Source organism: Lissotriton vulgaris, chromosome 5 (genome assembly GCF_964263255.1).
Source record: "Lissotriton vulgaris chromosome 5, aLisVul1.2, whole genome shotgun sequence".
NCBI lineage: Eukaryota > Metazoa > Chordata > Amphibia > Caudata > Salamandridae > Lissotriton > Lissotriton vulgaris.
The window spans coordinates 1,083,299,044-1,083,326,445 of NC_141693.1; the positions used below are offsets into that span (position 1 = coordinate 1,083,299,044).

A 27,402-nucleotide genomic window follows, 5' to 3' on the forward strand; every position below is an offset into this window, starting at 1 on the left:
TTCAGCCAGGTAAGTGTCAACTCCAGGGGGCATGGTCAGATAGGCAGATCAGGTGGAAGTGTATTTGCAGCATCGAAGGGAGCAGAGACTGACTCACAAATATATAATCAATGCGAGAGTATGTTCTGTGGGAGTGGGAGAAGAAGGAGTAGTCACGAGCAGTGGGGTTAGCGTCTCTCCATATGTCTATCAGTCCCATGAGCTGGAGTTATGATTTGAGTGCCTTGCCAAAAACGTCTCCTGCCGCCCAGATAAGGTTGAAGTCTCCCAAGAGAATAATTTCCCCCTGTGCAAAGTTCTCCAAAGCCATAAGGAATGAGAGAATAAAGTCCTGTCGGCCCACCTTTGGTGCATAAATAACTGCAAATGTACATTGTCAGCCCCTCAGTTTCCCCCGACCATAACGTACCTCCCTGCTTTGTTAGCCTTAGTGTCCTGTGCCTGAAACGGGACTCCTGCGTGGAAAAGGAGTGTCACCCCATTGTGTTTTGAAGCAGGAGAAGATCTGAATATTAAGGGATAGGCTTTGTGGCGCAAGCGCTGTTCTTCCGATTTTTTAAGGTGCGTCTCTTGGAGGGCCACCACTTGGACGTTATGATCTAGCAAATATTTCCAAAGGCGATGTCGCTTGTTAGGGGGATTTAAACCCCGGGCATTCCAGGTCAGAGTCCTGACAGCCTTAGGGAACTGATTGAGACCATTGCACCCTCGCGAGTGCTCCTGCTTGAGTTAGGTTTCTGTTCCCCCTTTCCTCTCTTCCTGTGGCATGTAATGGGCAGGGGCGTCAGCAGGGTAGCATTGCAGCCAGTGTCTTCAGTTGATAGCGGCAATTTTAAATTCAGGCATTCAGTGGCCAGAGCCCCTCATCGGAGCAAGACTCCAGTCCTCATTGATGCATGCCCCTTATATCAGGAACTTACAGTGGAGCACTCGGGAGGAGGAGCCAGTCCCCGTGGCTCATCTTCTTCGCAACTCTGCAGGGTTCAAATTGTGCTCCCTGCGGCCATTTTCGCTCCTGGCGCCTCGTGGTTGAGGACGTCAATTAGGCCCTGTCGCTGCACTCTATTACTCCTCCACGGAGGCATTTGCTAGTTATTCAAGCGGCCCCCCTGCCAATATTAGCCCCCACTGGAGGGTGTTGAAGGCGAATAACGACCCGGTGGCTCCTCCATGCCCCTGGCAGCTATCAGTGGTCCCACTGCAGCCGCTATTCCCCTGCGTCAGACTCACAGTCTACCGACAGGCCTCCTTCTGTTTCGTACAATATGGGGTCTCGGGGGGCCGCCTGCAGTGTCTCCGCAGCCCGCCCCTACAAGGGGCAGCCCACGCTTCCTCACCATATTGCCTCAGGGGCCCAGGCGGTCGCACAGGAACAGGCAGGGGGACACCAACTGCGCAGTCGGTTTTCCAGTCACCTCCTTTGATCCTCTAGGGCTCAGCTGTGCATCGGATCAGCTCTTCCGACGGGAAAGGTTGGCCTTTTTGTGAAGGCGCGCTGGGGCTTCCTCGGTCCGCTATCAGGTAGCCTCTGTTCCCCCTCGGGCTTCTTGAGCACGAAACCAATGCGCTACATGCCTCCTACATCTGGGTTCTTCATGGGGCTATTGGAGTGAGCTGCAAAGCGCCTCAAGCCATAGATTTCACAGGGCTTGGGACGGAGCCGATTGGAATCAAGTCCGATCGGCCATGATGGCTAGCCACGCCCCCTACTGGCAATTTAGAGGTGATATGCATTCCCCTCTTGGACCAGAACAAATTCTTAGTGAGGTATTCAATGGACACAGCATTAAAGTTTAACTAAAGTTTTTTCCACCCCCAGATTTTCTAAAATGTTTCATAATTTTGATCGGTTCACAATATCGAAAGTGCTGGACGAGCTCAAAAAAGATAGATGCAAGGCACTTTTCTTAACTTGAATATAAAAAGAAAAGATTTAAACATTGCTCTACAGTGCCAGTTCTTTGTCTAAAACCATACCGGAGCACTGAGAAGATGTTATTTGTCTGACCACATTCCTTCAATCTCACCAAGAGGACCCTACCTAGGATCTTCACAGTAGAATACAACAAGGATATAGGGCGATAGAAGACAGGACTATTTCTATCAACTTTTTTGATGACTGGTACAATAATGGCCTCTTTCCATGTGGTTATGAGAGGTCTGGTAATCACTGCTCTAAAAACATTTGTGAGCAAGGGGGTCAATATTTCCTTTAAAGATATCCACAAGGGCTCCGTTTGATTCAGAGCCTTGCCAACGTTGCTCTTTTGATAGCTACAACAACTTCCTTGACCCCAGTAGTAAAAGTAAACTGAAGGGCCAAGTCCGGATGGTTCCCAAACATCTTGCTTTGTAGAAGACAGACTCACAGAATAAAACATTTGAGAGAAGTGGGAAACCCAAGTTGCAGCTGTGTTTAGGCAATCTGTCTTCAAAGGGGGCCTTCTGTGAACAGGGGGCAGTTTACTACCTCCTAAAAGAGCCTGGGGTCCTTCTATTTCCTAGTCGTGAAAGGTCAACCCATGCTGAATCTCTAAGTTAAGATTTACTATCCCTTAGGGCAGCTTTATGTAACTTTCAGGCTGATTTAACATTCTCACAATTTTGGGATGAATATTAAAAGCTGTCTTGAGCACTTTATGGGCTTCAAAACAAGCTGTGTTAAATCAAAGCTCCAGGGGTAGGACCACATTTTGTAGTCGGTGCTAAGGAAACTAAGTAATATTAAGTTGAGCGAGGAGAAGTGTCAGTGGATAAACACTTATTTACTGCATCTAAGGTTTAAGACACTATAGTCACCAAAATCTTTGTCGGACCAACAGAGCCCCATTTATTACGAACACCCCCTATTTGCAGAAAAGGCGATAGGGACCACTTACATATTTTCCCTCTCCTTATACTGGTGACTATTCAAATGGAGAGTGAGGGCATTGTGATTGCTCATGCAGATGGAGGAGATTTTATTTTCCCTCTCCTTATACTGGTGACTATTCAAATGGAGAGTGAGGGCATTGTGATTGCTCATGCAGATGGAGGAGATTTTATTTTCCCTCTCCTTATACTGGTGACTATTCAAATGGAGAGTAAAGGAATTGTGATTGCTCATGCAGATGGAGGAGATTATAAATGTAGATAGATGGAAACTATATTCTTTCAAGATCAGTATGAAATCAATAGTACTATGTGTTCCACCCCCTTTGAAAGCTGCATAAGTCTTTGAAGGGGCAGGCCACGCTCATTGAAAAAAGATCATTATTAAAAATCATCTTATTCAAGGTATCCCTGTACTTCGTGTACTAAAAATGGGCCAACTCCTGGCCGTTGAGCTCTTCTAAGTCAGAGACCCACTAAAATCACACAAAGTACAATTAAAATCCCCTGCACACAGCTTACAACATGCATGTTTATTACTTGTCCACAACTTCCGCAGAATGATGAGCAAATAAGTTATAACAAAAATTAATGATCAAGAAATCAACTAAGCCTGCCCAGGACAGCATCAAGGCCTTGTGGCTTCAGCTAATTGCGGCCAATTCTAAGGGTGCTGATTCGCGGACAAAAGTCTCCCCACCTCTTGCTCAAATTGCAAAAACATTTGAGATCGAAAAATGTTCAACATATTCTATATTTTAACAAACAGCCCATCACAATGCTCCACTGAAAAAGATTTCGAACTCTCTGACAACTGAACATGGGAAATTGAGGAGCAGCCCAGCATCTGTGCAGGGAGCAGGGTTGATAGAGTATTTAGGCAGGGTTCTCTATCATGACGGGCATGATTGGTTTTCGCAAATTCTTTTTGGTGGGGGTGAACTTGGTTGGGGGAGCATCAATGACCTCAATAGTCTCCAGAGAAGTCATCAAAACCACACACAGATAAGTAGGTTGGCCATCTCCATGGGCAGCTACTCTTCTCTAGGGTTAGAATTATTGAGTAGGCCACAGCTCCCCTCAGCAAAGCCGTGGTACCATCCTAGGATTATTAAGGGAGGCAGGACTTTCCAAAATACTGGTTAGGGGATTAGCAGAAAGGTAACTAGTGGCACAAATTCTTTCCTCAACCAAATGAATCTCAGAATCCATTGCAACCACAATGGAGCGCAAATTGTTAGTAAGGGATGGTGCAAGCATGCCTGAAGGTCCTTTCCCACACTTTGATAAAGTTGCTTTGTTTTTTCCCCTGGCCCACATGGGGGAAATCTAGATAAAACTTCACTGTAGTTTCGACAAACCCATACAGAAAGTCCTTCTTTAACTGTGTGAGGTATCACTATCCTATAGAGTCATGGAGGGTTGGCCCTGATCTGCCTCTTCCTGTTGATGACGGGTGAAGACAGGCTCACCTTTGCCCTGGTCTTCACCCGGGCACATCCCACACAATGGGTAGCAGGTCAGCGCTTTATAGCATGGTCAGGAAGCTGACCCTACCTCCTCCGAGGGCTTCTGGGACTTGTAGTACCTTGCAGTGCAGAGTTTGTGTCCCATGCAGCAGGCAGCAGGTTGGAGTTTTATAGTGTGATCGGGAAGCAGGCCACACCTCTTCTGAGGGCTCCTGGGACTTTCAGTCCCTAGTGGTGAAGAGTTTGTGTCCTGCACAGCGTATACCAGGTCATCGCCCTATAAGCTCAGTCAGGCAGCTGGCCCCACCTTCTCTGACGGTTTTTTGGACTTGAAGTGCAGAGTTTGTGTCCTGCACAGCAGGTAGCAGGGCAGTGCTTCATAGAGCTGTCAGGATCCTTCGAGGGCTCCTGGGACCCTGTGGTGCAGGGTGCGCTGTAGCAGGTCAGCGCTTTAGAGCACAGTCAGGAAACTGGCCCTTACTCAGAGGGCTCCTGGGACTTGCAGTCCCTTTTAGAGCAGAGTTCATGTTCCGCAGGCCAGTGTGCATAGCTCTGAAATCGGACCAAGGGTTTGTCCTATGTAGATTAGGTAGCATCTCCTGAAACCCGCTCAGGGTGATTCTGGGACAGATCTTCCATCTGTTGCTAAAGGAAACAGGTTGGATGGTAGTAGGGTAGCATCAAAGACACCGCTGATACTATGGTACTGTTTATCAAATGCATGCCACTCTGGAGGGTTTCAGTAAGTTCCTTGTAAAGGCCAATTTCTGTTCTAGTCGACTCCCCTCTCCCACATTCTTTGATAACTGCTCATGAACAACCTGTAAGCAACTCCTTCCTCCCAAATGACAACACATATTGGTCTCTCTCAGAAACAGTATTTACCACTTCATCAAAAAGATGATTACTGCCAAAAGGTCACACCTATTGTTCTCCCTCAGGAACAGTATTTAACACCTCATCCAAAAGCTGATTGCTGCCAAAAGGTCACACCTATTGTCTTCCCTCAGGAACAGTATTTAACACCTAATCAAAAAGGCAAATTATTGTCACTGGAGAAGCACAGCCTGGTTCAAGCTACATTATTTACAGTTCAGGTTTTCAAATGGACACAAGCAAGTTTATATAAAATATCATTGCAGTGGATTTGTCAAAAGTGTAATCACCACTGTCTTAGATTGCTGTAGCTGGGTTAGAGCAAGTGCAGGCTTCCAGAGCGCAGTGGATCACCAAGGGAGGCAGCTCCCTCCAACCGGGGCACTGTTCTCATTCTGCTGGTTTGCAGTTTTTGTTGGGTATAAACCTAAATGTGATGGGGGTTGTTTTTCACCCCGTGCAACCATTCACATGTCTTTTCAGATTGTCTTTGCGTCCAAAGCACCATTTTCTAAAAAGCAAATTCTCAGTAACGGGGACTACACATAAACCTGGACACATTAGTTACTACAGCAGGGAACCTTGCAATCATTTTCTGCCAAAATAATCTTTTGAGGTTTCCCCCTTTTGTATTCTTGAGATAGTCTGTTGTGCAAACATACTGGAACGATATTTCCTTAAACCTACTGCCTTGCAACTGTGCAATGTGATGAATTGGCGTCTCTTGCATCTGGCATATGTCCTTGACTCAGGAGTCCCTTCAGAAGGCTTCAAACACGTGAAGTAAGGCTAAGGCTACTACAATTACAGCCGAGTGCCAATTAGACGCCCATAAGAACTGAACCAGATGATGTCATTCATTAGCAGAGGATACACTTTTCACTATTTTTAAAACTGAGGACCACAGATACTGGGAGCTTGCTTGAACAAGAACTTCTCTGAAGAACTCAAGAACCAGAAGTAGGTGAATGTAGCGGTTAGTAACCCCCAGATATCCCAAGAAGAGAAACCCTAAGCCACTAACCTTCAGGTACTGGCCAGCGGGGACCACAGCTCGAAGAATAGTATCCCAGTTCCCTAATAATGCCCACTTTACCTGCACTAAACACATGCAAGGGACAGATGGCACTCCAGGAAAAAGGGAGAGAACAATGAAGGAGGATGTTGTTGAGAAGTTCCCCCTCTTGGTCTGGTCACAAGGGAAGGATGTCTTCAAGTCACAACAATACTAGGAAAACATAAACGAACAGACCATTAGCTCCCTGCATACAGGTCGGACATTACAAGAGACTAAGGAGAAAACCGTACTTACAGAAATTAACAGGGGAGGTGTCCAAAAAGGATTCTGGGTGATGTAGTATCGGGTCGATAATCCTGAGCCTCAAGAGTTCCTTTACTACTATGCACTCATAAAGGTTTATAGGGGTGACTTCGATAGAACCTACTAGTTACTGTCACTGGAGGTAGTAAACGAAGTTTAATTACAACGGACTGGTACTCCACCTCTGAACTAATGGAGACAAAAACAAACAGTTTCTCTAGCACGGCCGTGCTTCGATAGTTCCTACCTCTAAATGTTCGAGAAGGAAAAGATGCGGCGTCCTCCTAGCGGGAAGGCAAGCGTCCGCGCACAACTCCGTCCGGCGTCCTCCTAGCGGGAAGGCAAGCGTCCGCGCACAACTCCGTCCGGCGTCCTCCTAGCGGGAAGGCAAGCGTCCGCGCACAACTCCGTCCGGTGTCCTCCTAGCGGGAAGGCAAGCGTCCGCGCACAAGCTCTCTCTCTCCTGAAACGATGGAAGGATTGATAAGCACTGAGCTACGCAGGAGGATTGCTTATATCGCTGGTCCCACAACCACTTCCGGTTTGCCAGCACCCAGGTCCTTCTGGGAGTTGTAGTGCCATGGCAGTTTCTGCGTATTGCGTACCTGTTTCGACCTCTCGAGGACAGCAGCGCGACAGAGAGCACCAGAACCATACTGTCATTTAGAAGTAAGTGCCTCTGATCTATGTTACCAGGACTAATGGCCACCAGCAACAGCTAAAGCCAGAAGTGCACTGCTATTTAAAGTGAGGGCCTGAGATTCTAGCAGTAGATCAAAACCAAACTATTATTAGGAGAAAAAGCCCCTGGAACAGGTAATAGGCCAGCACCACATGGCCATCAAAAAAGAAGGGGCAGTAAGATCTTTACTGTCATTTAAGCTGATAAACAATACACTTGTAGTAGACCAGATCCTCAGAGTCATGGAATCTGAAGGTTCCAGACTTCGACAGCAGGTGACAACTCTACTGAAATAAAACTTGATTGCCCAGATACTTGGGGCAGATCAGGACACTACTACAAAATAAGATGAGGACACCTATAGGGCAAATTGACAATAACAGACGCATTTTGAATGGGTGGCGTTCTTACATCTGAGTAGCAGTTTGGGCCACAACAAACTTCAACAGGTGTATCACTGTTCAATAAACCACTTCCCAGAGAAGAGACAGCTAGCAGGACTGTGAATGTGCTAGAAAGAAGGTGGGGCACATTAAGAGAAATCAGGCATGTGGGCCTTTTTTTTGCCCATTCTGGTGCATTTCACTGAGAAACTAGGTGCAACAAATATGGCAGTAGGATCATTTTTATATGGCACATCCTACTCATGGATTTGTGAGATATTGGGCAACTCTTTGGAACATGGATACCCTCACGTCTGGTAGTGTAAGGACTTTACAATAAATCCTTGTAGAATGCAAACTTTTTAATCCAGTTTACACCATACACCGATTTGCCTGTATGTTCTTCAAAACTTTCAAGACATAGGAACTAAAGTATACAAAGTTATTTTCAAGTAATTTCTCAAAATTGGCTACAATCGGAAACTGTGCTTGGAATAGAAATTGCCCTTGATAAGATTTAAATTTCATTAAACCATTGAGAAACCTTTTGTAAAAATTACAAAAACTGATTTCTCCCTTTTAATGTTTAAGTTATGTAAATCACATGTCAATTGCAAAGAAATAGCTTCTCAACACTTCTCCAATGAAATCTCTAGGTTTTAGTAGCAAAGGTTCACCTAACATAAGTTCGTTCTGTTACTAACCTGGGAAGGAAGCAAGCCAATGCTTGGCACCATTGCACTTTTCTGAAAGTAAAAAATAACTATACACACTGACGATTATAATGAACTTTTTCCTGGAAAAGGGGTAATGTTGAGAAACGCATAAATTGCCAAAATACATTGTTCTTGGAAAGTAAAATCCTAATATTTTTCCCACTTTTGCTAGTGGGATTATGATTTGGACACTGCTGTGCCTCAGTTCCATTCTAAGGCATCCTGAGCACAGATCCCCGGTGGCAACATCCGAAAGTACTTCACTCATGGTCGGACTGGTCATAGAGGGATTCAGGGATTTCTCCCGGGAGGCTGGTAGGGTGGGCCCGGTTCTGCAGTGGTGGGAGCTGGTATTGTTACTGGGGGCCGGTTTTGCATGAGTGTTGCAATATCGGCGCCCAGCAGAGGCGCACCTAGAGTCAAATTTCGGGGGGGGGGGGCTCAGAAAACATTTCGGGGTAGGGCTGATTCTTTAAGCAAAAGGCAGAGTGGAGCTGCAGGGGCCCTAAGAAGGGGTGAAAACCATCAAAGCCTCATTAACAAGCCAAAGTTCTTTAAAAGACCTGTGAAGTACTTGGGTGCGGCTGTGTGTGCGCCCAGGAAGCTGTCTCAGCCCGGGCTGACACACACAGGGGGGCGGGGGGGGGCAGAAGCCCTCTGAGTCCAATGGGCGTTGCACACCCGGCACCCAGCAACGAAAGCAGCAGTGCATCCCACTTGCACTCCCTACCCCGGAAGGGGTGGGGGGTGCTCCGACAGAATTGCCAGGGCTGCTTCAGGCATACCAACATGTCCTTCCGTCACAGTTGCCTAAGCCTGGATCTCTTCATGATATTACCTCGTTCCATACAGCTTTTTGCAAGCAACTGAAACTCCTCTTTTCAATCTATAGACTTTCCTTTGGCTTGTCTGTGCTGCATCTTCTCCCGCCTCTTTGCAGGGTATCCTTCACTAGTGCCAGGACACCCTTTGTCTTGGGTAAGTGTGCACTTTCTAAATCAGTATCCTTCACTAGTGCCAGGACACCCTTTGTCTTGGGTATGTCTGCACTTTCTAAATCAATCTTCGTCAACAGGTTGTGCCTCTTATGTGACACTTACCAATACAGTGTCCCCAGATATATATTCCATTCATTACTGTTAGAGTATAATTTGAACTCTGAATGGTAAATTATAACAAATATATAAACTCTAGGATGTAAGTTAAGATATTAAATAAAATATATTTAGATACGTAACAACAATGGAGATCACGCATTGCATTGTGGGTTCTCACTTTAGTAACACCCTGAGATGAGCAAATTGTGTCTCCCTCTGCTGTCGAGAGCCGGAATCTTTCCTCAGCCCGTCATCGTCTTAGAACATCATCCTAAACTCTGTACTAAAAAGCCCCTTCTGCAACTGGCAAGAAGATTGCGGCTTAGATGGTGAAATATGTTTGAATAGATTAAAATGTTTACAGCATTGACTATTGGGGAAGAGATGAAACTTTGGAACTGGGGAACCAGGTTCGAATCTCTCAACATCTTGTAATCCTGGACAAATCACTTAATCTCCCCTTGCCTGAGACAAATAAAACAATTACCTTGTGTAATGTAATTTAGTCCTCAGAATAAGCGCTCTAATACCCTTGAGGCCACTTCAGGCCATATACAGACTGCAAAAATAACAAAACAAATAGATAACTTCTTTCTTCATTAGTTGAAGAATTGTAGGGCTTCAAAATGTGTGCAGGTGACATTCCAGCTGTTTAAGCAAAAATTCAGCTTTGTAGACAAATGATTTCATATCCAGGGTGGACAAAATCACAGACAACACAAAGAAAGACCGACTAGCAAAAGTCCAGGAGGTCTGCATTTTCTACAGAATTCCAGGATAGCCGCTTAATTTATTAAAATAGTTACAGTTAGTTTCAAGTATGTAAATTTATCTTATGTGCATACTCACAAAATTCAGCATAATTCTAATCGTATTCGCACTACATTGGATACCCACTACACAGACCATTCAGAACATTTCTGGTCCCTTTATTTTCGCCTACGCAATCAATGTGAGTTAGGTAAACAATAACATTGTATTTGTTCCTCTCAAAGTTGTAGAGCCTCATTGAGGCTTTAATAGTAAATAATGCCTGGGAAAATTGAAATCATTTTAGAGACTTATTCTAACAATCACTGGTAAAGACGTATTTTTTTTAGTTTTCTCCTGTGTATGTATAAAAAGGTACCCAAAAAGTAAGGAAGCGAAAACACAACACAAGAAAAATTCCATACCAAATTGTAAAATTAGAGTAAAATGTAATAAATAAAATTGTATCATAAAACCATAAATACTGCCGTTAGAACCAGAGACATTCAATGTCAATGTTTTAAGTAGATATAGCGCCTAGAAACACAAAGTGCCACTCATGATCATCTGTGCTAGATCAGATCAGTCCAGCTGAAAGGGTTACTTCTCAAAGTCTGGCATGAAGAGTTCTGTTCAAAGTGGAGGGTCTGCAAGGAGCAGGGACTGTGTCACAGGTGGTCATCAATTTAGCTGAAAAAAGCAGGGCACCTATCGCAGTGGTCACCAAGGTCTGTCGTTGCTGTATTCCAAAATGCATATCTCATGTTGCTGGTGGTCACTGTAGGGTGAAGAGTTGGGTTCACTGGTCATCGCGGGTAGCAGAGTCTCAGCACTAATGATCCACTTTTCTGTTGTGAAGAGCCCAAATCTTCAGGATTTCACTTTTTCTTCTAGGAGTGCACTCTATTGTCAGCCAAGGGTCCAGGACCTGGGGAGGCACCTCTTGAGATCAGAAACTCACTCTAGCATAGGCCAGCAAATTTCAGGCAGATCCAGTTGCAGGTCCAGGTAGGTCCAGTGTAGTATGCCAGCAGGGCAGTTTAGAGGACTCAAGAGCTTGTTGCATCCCTGTAGGTCAAAACAGGAGGCACGCCATCTGACTGCTGGAGTTTCTCAGGTAGCCTGGGATAAAGCAAGCAGGTCCAGTCTTACTTCTGAGAGAGCAGGGCAGGCCTCAAGCAGCAGGACATGCCTCTAGTGAACAAGGCAGGTCTCAAGTAGCTTGACAGTCCTCTGGGGTACAAGGTAGGTCTCAAGCAGCTGGGCAGTCCTCTGGGAAACAATGCAGTCCTTCCTCATGTAATGTCTGCAAGTTCAGGAGTATAATAAAGAGGTGTCCTGAGTGTCCAAAATGTATACCGGGTGGAATTCCTAAGCTATCCCCACATCTGGTTCTGCAAAGTTCTCCCCATCCCCTGGCAGGGCTCCAAGTAGTCTGGGATGACAAAAGTCTAGGGCCAGTTTCCTTTGTGTGTGCTGGAGGCAATCCTTTGAAATGTAAGTGGGAGGGGGACAGCTCCACTCCCAGCCATCCTGGCAATTTGGCCCATCCTAACAACTCTAGTCTCATTTTGAAGGAATACACAAAGTCCAACAGCAGAGCCATTCACAGTCATGTGACCCGGGACACCATTAGAAGGCACAACATGTTAGGACAGGAAAATGCCAAGTTTCTAAAAGTGGTATTTTCAGAAATGTGACTTAAAATCCAACTATACCATTAAAGAGGAATTAAAATTAAAATTCAATTGAGTCTACAAATGACAATATGATCTGTCCAAATCAAATGTTAGGGCCTATTAACTCTAATTAGGCAACCCAATGTAAGTAAATTGGAGGGGTCACCCTTACAGTAATGAAAAACGAATGTAGGAGCTTTCTCTACCAGGATATGTAAAACCTGAACCCACATGTCCTACTTTTCAAATAAAAGAAACCCTGCCCAATGGGCATTTAGGACCAACCTTAGGGGTAACTTATATGATTAAATATGTCAGTTAGGTATATGCCAACTGTCCCATGTTTTAGGGAGAGAACACAAGCACTTTAAAACTTGTTAGCACTTAAAAAGTGTACAGTCCTAATGCCAACAAAAACAGGTCCTGCAAAAGAAAGCAAACATCTAGGGGAAACCCTGCAAAAAGGGTGAGGTCCAACGGCCGGGATGCCGTATTTTCCACTATTTGGAAAGATACATTATTGATAGTCTAGAATATATGTGATTTCAGTGTTCCAGTGGGAACAAAACCAGGAAGAGAATCAGGAAATGTGTTTGTAAAAGGACTAGCAGAAGGAGTATTCTACACAGTAGAGTATTTCATGATGATCATTTACATAGCTGTACAGTTTTCATACTTTTGGTGTCTGGTTCATGCTTTATAAATTAAATTCCCAGAAGTATATTATATTTAAATAAATGTGTTTGCATGCAAAAGCATGTTTGCCGAAACATTTTTTGTAATCCACATTTTTAAGTTAAATTCCTATTCTGGAAAATATCAAGCAATTGTGGTTAGGCTGCTTGAATGTATGTCCCGGGGACAGTCCATTCCAGTGATGCTGAATGCCTGGGTTGTGCATAAGCGGACATTAGTAAGTCTACGGCGCTGCCTGTGTGTTTTTAGCTTTCTTACGCTGCCTTGACAATACCCTTTAGAAGATATCCTAGAGAAGAGTGCTAAAACTGTGCTTAGCTTAGTCTGAAGAATATTGCATGTGACTGTGTTTATGGCATTGAGGGTTTTCAGGAAAAAGTGGGAGGGCCACTTACTGTGTGAGTGCCTGATCCTAGCTCGAGGGTTACTCTTGCCCTGATCTGCCACGGCTGGTGCCGTTTGAGCGGAGGGTGTTGCTACATACCACCAGGTTTCTGGCATCACTTCCGGCCACCCCACTTCCGGCCATAGAGTGTGTAGAGCTGGTGGAGTGGTCTAGTGTTCCCAGCCCACACACTACTTAATCCACATACAAAGGAGGGCACGCGGCAGACGCGTGCAGTGGGAGCACTGCTGGCGTGCCTAAGGCAAGTTTGTCTGCACCTGTCCATGCCTGGATGGCGCCAAGGGCCAGGACCCCTAGTTCTTTCGTAAAGGAAACGGTTTGCTACTCTAGCAGAGATTTGGGCTATCTGAAACTCAATGGAGAACCACTGTTTACACTCCATCGCAGTGAATTCAGGAATAAAGGGTTGTAGAAATTGTAACTTTTCGCTAACGACAGTCACAGTGGGAAGTTAGAGGAGGGGGGTATTGGAGTCAGACTCCTTACTCTGCCTGTCTCTGAACTGCAGGTCTCCTAGTAAACACAGACATGAAATTCATGATTTACTAGTGGATCTAAAGCCGGTACGGTTGTTCTTGGTTGAAACATGGCTCCATGATCAATCTGCACCTAATATTCTGGGAGCATTGCCCAAAGGTTATGCTATTGTGAGTGTGAGTGTCGACAGATCCAGGCAGAAGGGTGAGTGGCTTGTGGTGATTATTAAAAAAGAATACCAGATAAAGATGTCTAAACTGCTGATGTTAGGCTGCGAAGAGGCCCTTCTTAACATGTCTCTTTATAGCGAATGGTCAGTTGTGGGTCCCCGTATCTATAGACTTCCGGGCCCGGCCAGAGCATTTATTAATGAGCTGGCCGACACAGTGCCCCCCTATACTATGCTACCCCAATGTTATAATTTTGGGTGATCTAAATGCACATTTGAACAATAGAGAAAATTGAGAAATTGTTAAGATGACAATGGGAGTACAAGCCATGGGCTTAGAACAGCTAGTTCATATCTGTATGTATATTAAGGGCCACATTTTAGATAATATTTTCTCTAACAGTACACAAGTAGAAGCAGTCTGACAATTCGATTCTCCCATTTAAGATTGTGAATCTGAGAAGGGTCCCCTGCAATCTGGGAAAGCGTTCAGAGTCCATAATGACCCAGAAACGGGTGCTTCTCACTCACAACTCTTTAAGGGATAATTTGGCCTCAAGTGCACTGGAATTAAAGGCTGACACCCAGATAGCAGAGACGCAAGTGTATCTGTGGATTTAGGAGGTAGTGGACTTCTTAATACCTGAGAAACCCTGTAAGAGTGCCCTCCTGACCCCATCAGCGGAATAGTTCTCAGAGGAACTGGCATTGCTTAGAACTGAATGCTAACACCTGGAACGCCTTTGGAGGGTGAACTATCAGACCAAGTATAAGCTGAACTACTTAGAAGCACTAAAGTTCTATCATCAACAAATTAGGAGAGCGGAGAGAGAATTCTACATTGAGAAAATCAAATCAGTTAAAAATACCTCAAGGAACATCTTTAGTATTGTTAAACAACTTACTTCCCTAGAGCATATCACAGCAGTACTGCCTGCTTCTGCAGACTACTGTAATGAAGTAGCTAGAGAAAATATATGCTACCTTCCCTGAAAGTTGCAGGAATTATACCCTTGCTCCACCAGAGAATGATTCACTGGTTGCGGGTAGTTTTCTTTTCATCCTCCTGAGGAAAGGAACGTTCTTAAACTTATGGTAGTAGTTAAATCTGGGTCACCCTTTGATCTGATTCCTCCGAAGATGTTACTACAAGGGAAGGAAGCTATTGTACCGGTACTTACCGAATTGCTGAAGATGTCCTTCAGCTCAGGGCAGGTTCCTATCAATTGGAAACATACCATGGTGGTGCCATTGCTAAAGAAACCATCTTTAGATCAAGCACTCCCAGAATTTCTGAGACCAGTTTCTCTGCTTCCTTATTTTGCAAAAGAATTGCATAGAAATATCTTGATATCCAATTGACTACGTTCATGAAAGAAAAACAGGTTTTCCACGTAAATCAATCTGGCTTCAGGGCATTTCACAACATGGAATCGGCCTTACTCCTGGCTTCTAAGGCTCTCAAGATAGCAGCTTAGAAGGGAAGGACGACAGCATTGATTTTGCTGGATTTGAGCGTGGCGTTTGATATGGTCTCCTACGGCAGGAGGTAACACATGGGAATGGATGAATGAATGGATCAAGCGCTTCCTGCAGAATAGATCCTTCCAGGTCTTACAATGTCCTTTTAGGTATGAGGTGTGTCCGCTGTCTGAAGGGGTACCACAGGACTCGGCCCTCAGTCCAGCTCTATATAATGTGTACATGCGCCCTCTGGCAGACATCAGCTGAAACATGGGTTGAAACTGGTGTCATATACTGATGACACTTAGTCGATTACCATATTAGAGCATAAGGAGGCAGAGACTGCACATCATTTCAAAGCCTACTTGAGTGATCTTGAGAACTGGCTGAAGTTCAGCTGTTTGCAAATAAATACAGGAAAGACGGAGGTGATGGTGGTTGGCCAACAGCCCTCTATTTGGTCAGACTTGTGGTGGCGGGAGGAACTGGGACCAACCCTGACTCCCATGTCGAAGGTTAGAAATGTGGGAGTCTGGTTTGACAACACCCTATCATTTGCAGAGCAGATATCAGCTGTGGCAAGAGCATGCTTTGACATTTTAAGAATGTTGCAGAACATTTTGGATATACTGCCATTAGATGCCAAAAAGACCATTGTGCAAGCCCTTGTCACATCCCGTCTGGACTACTGCAATGTCCTCTATCTGGGGGTCACAAAAAGAAACTTGAACATCTTACAGAAGGTCCAAAATGCAGCTGCCAGATGATATTTAATATTCCTAGACGTGCATCAGTGGGGGTAGCCTTAAGGGAATTACACTAGCTTCCAGTACAGGCCCGAATTACCTTAAAGTATTTGTATTTTACCACAGTATTCTCAATGAGAAAGGGCCAAGGTACCTGCATCCATTACTCACTGCTTACAGACCCTCCCAGAATCTTAGGTCTATGGGCACTGCTAAGTTCGTAGTACCAAAGGTTCGTAAAACATGTTCGGGAGATAGATCCTTTGGTTTTCTCGCGGCTAAGGCCTGGAATAACCTGCCTATGGAATTGAAGATTTATCCATCTGAATCAATGTGCCGTAAAAAACTGAAAACCTGTTTTTTTCAATCACCCCTGGGGGATTGGTGTTAGTGTACTGGTTGCAAGGTTATCACGCATGCTAGAGCCTTTGGTCCTTGGGGGGGATAGGGCTTTGTGGTCATGGACTGTGATATCTTAGCATGGGGACACTACGTTGGAGTAACCAGGCGCTTTATAAGCTTAAAAATAATAATAATAATAATGCCATATGTACACTTAGATTACTACATGCATTCATGGACCTCAAGGAAAAACATCCAGACTGTGTGTAGACATTTAACAATGAAATAGGTGGCAATCATGATTTAACCTTCAGTTAAAATTCGCGTTGACCAGATACAAACTGCCCTCCATGCGAAACATGCAAAATAATGTTGTTTTTGTTTGCATCTAGGAAAGTTACTACTGTCTCTTTGTATCATGTGGTTTTAACTGATATTTTAATATAAACAGTGCAATACTGTAGAGTGAATGGTCTGGTGTACTAAAACCCATATGATTCAACCTGATCAATAGAAATCATTTTCTCTTGGTCAACTGAAATTTTTGTTGAAGATAGAGAATTTCTATGTTGCAGCAGGAATATTGAATGGGAGAGTTGGGGTGTGGGGAATGGTGTTAAAACAATTGAAATCTGTAGGCAGCGAGGAAAAGTCAATTAAATAGTCTAATGCTTTCTGACCATAGTGGATTCTGGGATACATGAGAACTACAGGTCCAGAGAAATGGACCACGTACTCTCAAAAAGTTGCACTACATTGATATCAGGCGAGACGTGTTGTACATGCATCTTGCACCTTTGGTAAGAGAAGCCCTCATATGCTCTGCCCTTTAATATTTGACAATATGAGATGGTGAAACAGAAGGGGGATTAACCCTCTTTGCTATGAGGACATCTAGTGGTTGAGTGTCTCTACAACAAGGGCTATCTTGTTACAGGAAGTACCATTTATTCCTATGGGACATGTTAAAACAAGATTATAATTGTAACTGTAAATTGCTCTATGTAGTGCTTACTACCCCTGACAAGGCACTGAAGTACTTTGCGGCAAGAAGTATGCTACTCCAGAATTCCGGATTACAGTTAAATAGTAGATTAGTAATATGTAGTTTTCTCTTATTTATTTATTTTTGACATTTGTAAAGCGCACAACTGCCCTGGGGCGTCTCGGCGCTGCGGACCGCAAGCAGAGTCTATGAACAGAATTACTGATCAGTTGCATCAAATTAGTGCTCTTGAGTTCTTGTGGTGGCTGTAATGGGTTTCCAGGCCATGTTTGGGAATGTTTGCAATAGCTACTTTATAAAGGGATGTTTTGTATTCTTCAGTGTGTCACAACACTTCGAGGATTGCATTGTCATGTCCAATGTCCCTTGTACTCCCAGTCACAACTTTCTTCTTGTCAGGTTACATTGGGCTTATTTTAGTGCTTGCTTTTTCCTTGTTTTGAATTGCTTATTTTTCCCGTGTACAGTCTGCTTTGTTGAAAGGTTATTTAATGCTTTGTGCATTTTCCTCTCTTCCTTCATTTATATATCATGGCTCCTTTACTTCTAAGCTTATTTTGGGTACCACTCTGTATCATCTGCTTTTTTTTCAATCACTCTGGTAGACATTTGGTGAGATTGCTGGGGAAGGTCACCCCTGTCATCCCTAGGCTAAGAGAGGCTTGACGTGCCATTACCAAAAAAAAAATCTGACTTCCAGTAGCGGTCGGTGGTGGGAGTAGCTGCCGGGCAGTAACGTGGGGAGGGGATGGGGCAGGTTGGGGGGTAGTAATCTATGGATTACGGAGCATTGCAGGTAAGAAAATATATAAATAAATAAACCGAATGTTGTTGCGCGCACTGCATCCCCAAATGCGATGCAGTGCACGCAACAAAATTTGCTTTATTTTTTTATATGTTTACTTACCTGTAATCCTCCGTAATCCATAGTTTTGTACCCCACCCTGCCCCTCCCCCTCCACTCGTCACCGCCCGGCAGCTACTCTCAACACCGACCGCTACTGCTGACTTCTGACGTAACTGGAAAAGACAAATAAAGCATGTGGAGTTGCGACATTTTACACACATCCAAGGTAATAGGAAAATCAACTTACCTCCTCCAACTGGACAGCAAAAGTCACATTATGCCCTTGCTCTGCTGTCAGCCTGCCATCCGAAGTGACAATTCTCAGCCCCTGCGGTGCCTTCCCAGGACACTGTTGAGGTTTAGCTGTGTACCGTTCTCTCACACCATCTGTACAATTGTTGGACACCACTTTCCTGTATCTGTAAAGGGAAAGAGAGCATAAGGGAAAATCCTATATACAGCACAATATCGTCTTAGAGACAACCATATTTAATGTGTTGTTTTGTGTGCTATATGGCCAGTAGCGGCTTGTGGTGGGAGTGCTGCGGGGCGGGGGAGGAGCAGGGTGGGGGATAGTAAACTATGGAATACGGCCCAACAGAGGTAAGTAAACAAATAAATAAAACAAATTTTGTTGCGTGCGCTGCATAGCATTTGGTAATGCAGCGCGAGCAATGAAATTCGTTTTATTTATTTATTTGTTTACTTACCTCTGTTTGGCTATATGCCGTAGTTTACTACCCCCCACCCTGCTCCTCCCGTGCCCCCACCCAAACGCTGGCAGCACTCTCACCTCGAGCCGCTACTGGTAAATGTAAATATAAATGTAAATGTGGGGTATTTGTAAAGCGCACTGTTACTCTAACCGAGTGTCCTGGCGCTGCAGACCGCTGGGGAACCCGTCCTGGTTTTCCCTGTGAGATGGTCCCTTTCTGGGTGTCTCCAGGGTGAAACCAGGCATCCCCGGCGTCTGTGGGGGGCCGTTGTAGAGATGAGGCAAGCTTAATGCCCAGAGTTACCGAGTGTGTCCCCTGGTTAGAGAAGTTGCTAATGTATTAATTGCAAGCTGCTCAAAGAGGATACTCATTATTACCCAATCTTTATGTTTTAATCTCTGAAAGATTACTTTCTTTTTAGTGGATTTACTTGTAATTTGTTTGGAAAGGTAAGCAACGATATGCATGGCAGGAAAACAAGAAGAAACCTCAATAAATGTTATGTTTCAGTCCGTAGAGGACCGATTCTGAAAGGTATCTGTGCACTTAGATTAGTCTGATGTGCACGAATAGGGCATAATCCTCAATGATTCACATAATCGGAGACAATGGGAGTTTAGTACAGGGAAAGGGATTTATTAATACGGAATGACTGCCACATTCGGCCTTTTCATGGGAGCAAGTCTGCTATACAGGGTGTGTTAGAGACAATTCTGGGATGTGACTACCTGTAGAAAATAGCAATCGCTTCTGCCTATCACACATTTTTTTGCAAATTGTTTCATCCTGAAACTGATGTCCAGTTATTTCCTTAAGGACTGGATTCAATCAGTTTCTGGGATTGAGGAATGTACACCCCCAAATCAGTAAACATCGAGAAGAAAGGCTTTTTTTCTCAACATGAGGATATATTGTGCGTGGTGAAACACCAATAAAGTTATCAAGTGCAAATAAACTTTATCGTCATTTTGCCATATGAACGCCTCTCATTCTGAGTGCATACAAGGGTTCACATGTGAGTAGTGCTGAGAATCGTTTGCAACGCATTCAAAACAGAGGTGAAAGTCTACAGTAAACTTCTGTATTTTCAAAGCGTACAGGAGAGAATATGCATTCTGTTTCCAAATAGAGAACTTTGCTATTGTGTAACGCAGACGCGGAGTGCCTAGGACTCACAATACCCTGCTGATTAAAGCAGAAAGTCGAGGTAATTAATATGGTCCAATTGGTGAGTGGGTCGGTTTCTTTATTTTGTAGACACCATTTAATTCTATAAGCCTTACTTATGAAGGCGTTATACAGCCATTGTGTCACTTTTCAATGACGCTGCAGTGGCATAATCAATTCACCATACTGTGCCCTATTTACAAAGTGACGCATCTAGGCAAGTGCGTCACTTTGTAAATACCTGCGCTAAATTTTCCCTGCGTCAGGTATATTGTATGCAGGGTGGGAATTCCCCCGGAAAAAAGTTAGTAGAAGTGGCGCAGTGAAATTTCTGACATTTCACTGCGCCACGTGTCATGACCTGGCCACAGGGCACTAGGACCCTGGACCCAACTGGTGGGAGCGGGGCAAGGAACCGAATACCACTTCCGGTCAAGGAGTGGGGGACGGACACTAAGGCAGGAACTGGGCAGCAGACAGGACGTGTGGTCTTGTGCAGCTACGATAACAATAAAGGTACTTTGAGTAAACAGAAGACTCCTGGCGTGCTTCATTGATCTAGACACGACAACTGGCGCCGAGGATTGTGAGGAAGGATCACGTGCGTGTCCGGCGCCCGAAAGTGAAGAAATACGGAGCCAGGAGCCCACCCTGGTCCGAGTGACTGAGAGGAGTCACGGCGCAGGAGCCCACCCCGACCGCAACAGGACCAGGGAGTTAAGTCAAGGAAAAGTAAGGTAAGAAGCCCCTGACGTCCCGAGAAACAGGTGCGAGTGCTTTAAAGGGATTTCGCGAGAGCAATAGCGGCCATCTTGAAGTCAGACAAAGCGTCCAGAGTCACGGAAGACCGGGCGGCCATCTTAAAGTCAGGCGGGAACTGGATAGGTCCCACGATCTCGCAAGATCTGGGCGGCCATCTTAGAGTCAGGCAATTTAAGCCAATCGGGAGAGGCCTGGCTCCATTTTAAGGCCAGGAAACAAAAGAAATAGTAAGAATAAGTGCAAATAAGAGCGAATTAAGGCAATAAAAGGAGCCAAAGCACAATAAATACAATAAAGAGACAATAAGGAAGAAAGAGAAGAAGAAATAAAACTGTATGAAGCAAAAAAAGACAATAATACAAGAAAACAGCAGAAACAAATTCCAAAGAAGAAAAAGCTGCGCAAGAAAGGACAGACTAAAAGACAGAAACAAAGTGAAAGAACGCAGAACAAAGAAAAGAATGCAAGAAAAGAACAGAATAAAAGAAAGAAGTACCACAGGCTCACGATGACTGAACAAGTGAGCGAAAAACACAGCGCTCAATACCGTAGACCCCTTCCATTCAACCTATCGGAACCACAAGTAGGCATCAGATGGGAGCGATAGGTTCGCAAGTTTGAAAGATACATGCGCGCCACGGATGTAACAGACATAAAGCAGTTGGATCTTTTTTTGAACCTCGTAGGGGACGAAGTGGACGATCTACTAGTGACATTCCCTGGGGACCAAACAGCAACAAATAAAGGGCTAATCAAGTGCCTCTCAGACAAATTTGATCCACAAAGAAACATTGACTTTCAGGGATACACCTTCACAATTGCATTTCAGCACAAAGACGAGTCTCTCGACGAATTTGCGACAAGACTGTGCAAGCTGGTAACACACTGCGAATTTGACAATTTCGACAACGAACAAGTAATTCACATCATTGAGGGATGTCAGTCAATGGAGTTTCGTGCCCGAATTCTGAAAGAACCGACCTTGCTGGAAAAAATTCTAACGATGGCCAGGGCAGAAGCGAGGACGACGGCGCAAGCAAAGCATATGGAGCTGGGTAAGGAGAGGCGAATGGAACAAGCAAACCGCATGGTCGGAAGCAGCTGCAAGAACACCTGAAAGAAGGAGAACAATGAGCATCCGCCAAGAAAACAACAAGGAAAGACATGCTACAGATGCGGACTCGAGTTCCCACACACCGGCGCATACCCGGCAATGGGTCAGACATGCAGAAAATGCAACAGAAGCAACCATTTTGCAAGCGCGTGTCTGGGTACACAATTCAGAAGTGAGAGAAGACAACCGGGAAGACCGCGGATGATGACAAACAGATATGCCAGGCACATGGAAACGGCAAACAGTAGCTCGTCAGCTGAATCTGATGCAGAAGCGGTGCAAGAGAACGTGGAACGACTATACTTAATGTACGATGTTGCTTCCGTAGAAGAAGAAAAAGGGCGAGAAAGCATTTACTTAATAGAGGTACATCAAGTAAAAAAGACTGCAACCATGAATATAGATGTGGGACAGCACAAAACATGTTTTGTGTTAGACTGCGGCGCCACATGTAACAACATGTGCATATCAGAATATGAAAAAATGGAAAAGAAGCCGGCTCTAGTGCCGTCCAGGGTTGACGTATTCACGTGGGGATAAAAAAAAAAAACAGTGATCAACATGGGAAATCCAGAGACACTAATATACAAAGGCTGATCTAGCAAGGAAGACATACATGTACTAAATGGTGACATACCAGCACCATGCCTATTGAGTATCCTCACAGCGCAAGTGATGGGCCTCCTCGCAATGACATACCACATGTCAGAGAAGAAGAACGTTCTGCAAGAGTATCCAAAAATCCTACATGGATTAGGAAAATTAAAAGGACGGCAAATAATACTGCACATCAACGAAGCAGTGAAACCAGTAGCTCAACCTCACAGAAGAGTACCAATACATCTACAGCCGCAAGTAGAGGAAGAGATACAAGCATTGCTAAGTCAGGACATCATAGAGCCGGCGGAAGGACCGACACCATGGGTGTCGCCAATAGTGGCAGTTCCAAAGAAGAACTCATCCAAAATTTGCATCTGTGTTGATATGAGGACACCAAATATGGCAATTGAACGAGAAAGACACCCAGGACCACACCTCAACGATATGATCAGCTGCCTAACAGGCACCTGCCGATTCTTGAAGCTGGACCTGTGCAAAGGATATCATAAGCTAGAGCTTGACCCACAGTCAAGGTATATTATGACATTTTCCACGCACATAGGTCTATTTCGCAACAAGCGACTGAGTTTTGGCATCTCATTGGCAGCAGAAATATTTCAAGAGACAATACTGTAGGTCATAAGGCCGGTAAAAAACAGCCTCAATTACAGTGATGACATTCTGGTATTTGGTTGGACAGATGACGACCATGACAAAACTTTGCGAGAAGTATGCGTCCAACTGGAACAGGCAGGTCTAACGCTGAAGGAAGATAAGTGCGAAATAGGGAGAGATGAACTGGTGTTCTTCGGACACATCTTCTCTAAAAAAGGTATGCGACCAGATCGCAGCAAAGTGGAAACGCTAAAAAAAGCAAAACCTCTGAGCGACGTTGCAGAAGTGAGGTCATTCCTCTGGCTTGCCAGCTACTGCATGAGATACATAAAAGACGTTGCCACAGTAAGCACACCACTGAGAGAACTGACGAAACAAGGACAGACATTCATGTGGACAGAAAACTGTAACAAAGCATTTGAGGCCATCAGGTTTGCAGTGATAGCAGTGGAACACCTTGCGTATTTCGATCCCCTGCTGTGCACAGAATTGAAGGTGGACGCCAGCCCGGTGGGGCTAGGGGCGATCTTGGTACAACATAGGCCAGGCAAAGAGTCCCCAAGGAACATAGTGGCGTACGCAATCAAGAGCCTGTCTGACATTGGAAGGTTTATTCTCAGCCAGAATAAGAAAGCCTCGCAGTGGTGCGGGCATGTGAGCACTATCACATGTTCATATATTGAAAGCCTTCCACCATCATAACGGATCATCAGGCTCTAGTAACAATCTATGGAAATCCTAACACAAAAATACCACCAGGAATAGAGAGATGGGGCATCAGACTGATGGACTACAACTTCAAAATTGTGCACAAACCAGGGAAAGAGCACAACCCAGCAGACTACATGTCAAGACACACTTTACCACAGACAGTGGAAGCAGCATCAATAGCGGAGGAATACCTGAATTTTGTACTGAAACAAAACACTCCGGCATCAATAACGGTGGTGGAGTTGGAGCAATAAACAGAGAAGGACGCCACAATGCAGGCGGTCAAAAGGATAACAAGACAGCAGAGATGGAGGCATGTCAACAACAACAGCATGATGAAAAAGGAGTGATTAAAGAGTAAATGCTGGTATTTAAGAAGATTCATGAAGAGCTGTCAGAGACCAAAAATGGAATAATAATGAGAGGAACAAGAATAGTGATGCCAAAAACGCTATGGAGACAGACTGTGAATTTGGCACATGAACTACAAAGAGGTATGGTGGCAACAAAGAAACTGCTACGGAGAAAGTGTGGTTCCCGGGTTTGGACAACATGGTGGAGGCCACCGTCACGAACTGCCACATCTGCCAAACGACGGGGCAGCCAGCAAAACCAGAACCGCTACAAATATCAGAGCTCCCGCGGGCAGTGTGGACTGAACTGGCAGCAGACTTCTATGGGCCTCTGGAGATGGGAAACTACCTGCTCGTTCTAATAGATTAATTCTCCAGGTTTCCCATCGTACGACAAGTATTGTCAACATCAGCAAGTGCAACATTGCCAACTATGGACAACGTATTTGCGGCGTGGGGCTCCCCGCAAACACTGAAGACAGACAATGGCCCGCCATTCTCAGGGGAAGAATTTCGAAAGTTTATGGACTATTTAGGGATCCATCACAGGAAAGTAACGCCTCTGTGGCCACAAGCAAATGGCATGGTGGAAAGATTTATGGGGAATATAAAGAAAGCGGTCCAAAGAGCAAAACCGGCGCAGATATCAATAGGACAGGCTCTGTGTCAGGTACTAAGGGACTATCGGAAGACTCCTCACCGCTCCACAGGATGGTGTCCAGCCAAGCTAGAATTGGGCAGATCAAGCAGAACAAGGCTACCGCAGCTGGAAGCAACAACAACGCCGGAGCACAGCAGCATCGCCATCAGAGACCAAGCGGCCAAGGAAAAAAACATGAAAGCATATGCCGATGCGAGGAGACACGTCACTCCTGCGCACCTCAAGCAAGGAGATATCGTGGTAGTGTGGAAGTGGCAGCTGAGAAAATCAGACAGCCCATTCTCCAAGGAGCCACTGCGGGTGATCGAGTTAAAAGGGCCCATGATAACAGCATCAACAAGACGCTACCACATCATACGAAACAGTTCACAAGTTCACACTTCAAGGAACTAAAGATCATGGACGAAGACGGAAGAGAGGGCACAAGAGGAGACACAGGCATGAGACTGGAGATATATTTATCTCTCTCTCTCTCTCTCTCTCTCTCTCTCTCTCTCTCTCTCTCTCTCTCTCTCTCTCTCTCTCTCCTCTCGCTCTCTCTCTCTCATGAAAAGTGTTGTATCTCTGTTTTTCTCCAGCATGAGACACTTTTCATAAATGAGGCCCTATTTAAATTTGAGCACAATGATAACTGGTTTGACTCATATGCCCACATGCATCAAGCATTTTTGGAGTCGCAAACAGTGCGATTCCTTAAAATCGGCCGTTTGCGATTCCAAAAATGATTTTTGAGATGCATCAATATTTTTTGTTGAAAATTGCTAATTTTGAGATTTTTCAAAATGCGATTGCTTTTAAGGAATCGCAAATTTGCGATTCCTTAAATGCAATGCATCATTCTTAAAAAAATTGCGAATTCAAAGATTGCAAGTGCAAATTACCACGAGGTTGAACCTCTTGGTAATTTGCGAAAAATGTTTAAAATGCTCAAATTGGCATTTTAAACACTGTCATGTTACAGACACACATGTCCTTAGGACATGTGTGTGTGAAACATCCATTTTAAAATACATTTCAGGGGTGCAGGGGGGGGGGGTCCTTTGGACCCCCCCCCCTGCACCCATGGAATGCATCAACATTTTGCGAATTCCAATTTGCGAATTCGCAATTACCATTGATTCCTACGGGCCTTTTGGCCCATAGGAATCAATGGGAATTGCGAAATCGGAATTCGCATAATATTTGCTATTCGGTAAAAATTGTGATTTATAACGAATTGCAAATATTATGCACTTTCAATGATGCATCCCGTTTTGCGATTCCTTATTTGCGATTCGGTAAAAATCGCAAATTTGGAATCGCAAAACGGGAGTTTGATGCATGTGGGCAATAGTGCCTAATAATGACTAATAGATGCAGAATATGCCCGCATCTTTCCTAAATAAATCAGCACACAATCGTCAATATATCAAACTGTTTGATGAACTCCTTCAATATGATTCAATACCTTTACACATTGATAAGAACAGTACAGTCTAATTTATAAACAAAATGTGTATTGCTTCGAAGCAGCAAATGCCACAATGCTTTAAGAATAATAAGCCAGAAGTACAAGGAAATTGGTAAGGTATGTTTTGCCTGCATCAATATTATGTCTGATGCTAAGTTACATCTGTTTTGGCCATTCAAACGCCGTTCATTTAGTGCTGTCACACATAGGCTGACTAATTGGATGGAATTTACAAGTCAAACACACCTCCACAGGCCTTTGGGTACATGGCTCAAAATATTTTTTTTTCATTGTTAGGGAAAACATACAAATTTGGTTTATTTTTAAAGATGCCTTTTATCTCCCACTTAAATAACTTTGTTTTTAACAATCATTCTTTTTCCAATCTCCCAGAGAAAAAACACTATTAATGTTTGATCTTTTCAAATCTTTCAGCCACTCTTGTGCATGGATCCTTCAGGGGTACCTTGAAAACGTTTGGACATGGTGGTGTCTTGATTGCTTGAGTTAGCGTGTTTGTGTGAGACTGCAGATGGTGGTGGAAATGGGAGCCGGGGGGTGGAAAGTAGAATGTGTGAAGTGGTATGGAATGGAGTTGTGGTAACATGTATGATGGTCCCCTGTACTGCTCCTGCTGTTGAATACTTCTGGATCTAATAAAGGAGTAAGAACAAGAATACCTTATCTTTGATCTTTTTCCATTTACCTTAACAGACATGCATTTTCTATGTTAACACATACTGACCAGGTTACACCGGAGTGGGAGTTCTACATATTTTCATAGCATTTCCCTCTTATTTATCTTTAGGGCAGTACATGCTGGCAAGCAAGTCGATTTTAAATGTATCAGTTCAACCCGTAACTTGAAAGAGTGGCCTTTGACTTCAAGCCCTTGTTTTTCTTCAGGCAATTGGATCTTGCCCACCATTTTAGAATGGAGTGTAAATCTTATACATCTCAATTTTGCACTGTCATTACAGTTAATTAGCTCAATCAATGATGAGAGTATAAGTTAGGTTTGGAAACCTTTATTCTTCATTAAGAGCGTATTAGATTTGCTTATGTTTTTTTATTCAATTAGTAAGTCAGATAAATCCATTTACAGAAATATCAAAAATTCAATGTTAGAAATCAATAGAAGGAATTTAGCCTTATTTTTGGACTTTTGCAAAAACGGATGCAGGAGTCTGAGAGTTCGGAGCAGCATGTCGAGCCGTTCTGACCACATTTCCGTCATTTGGAGAGAAGGCGGCAGC

At 44.3% G+C, this 27,402-nt stretch overlaps 1 protein-coding gene across 1 annotated transcript in view; it reads right to left on the bottom strand.

The window, feature by feature from the left end:
- LOC147712037 (VPS10 domain-containing receptor SorCS1-like) overlaps window positions 1-27,402 on the bottom strand; it is a 2,945,658-nt gene that overhangs the window by 471,085 nt on the left and 2,447,171 nt on the right. Inside the window, exon 18 of the mRNA XM_086922756.1 lies at window positions 18,245-18,416. Within this exon, the coding sequence (XP_086778882.1) occupies window positions 18,245-18,416 (172 nt within the window). The remainder of the gene's footprint in view (window positions 1-18,244; window positions 18,417-27,402) is intronic.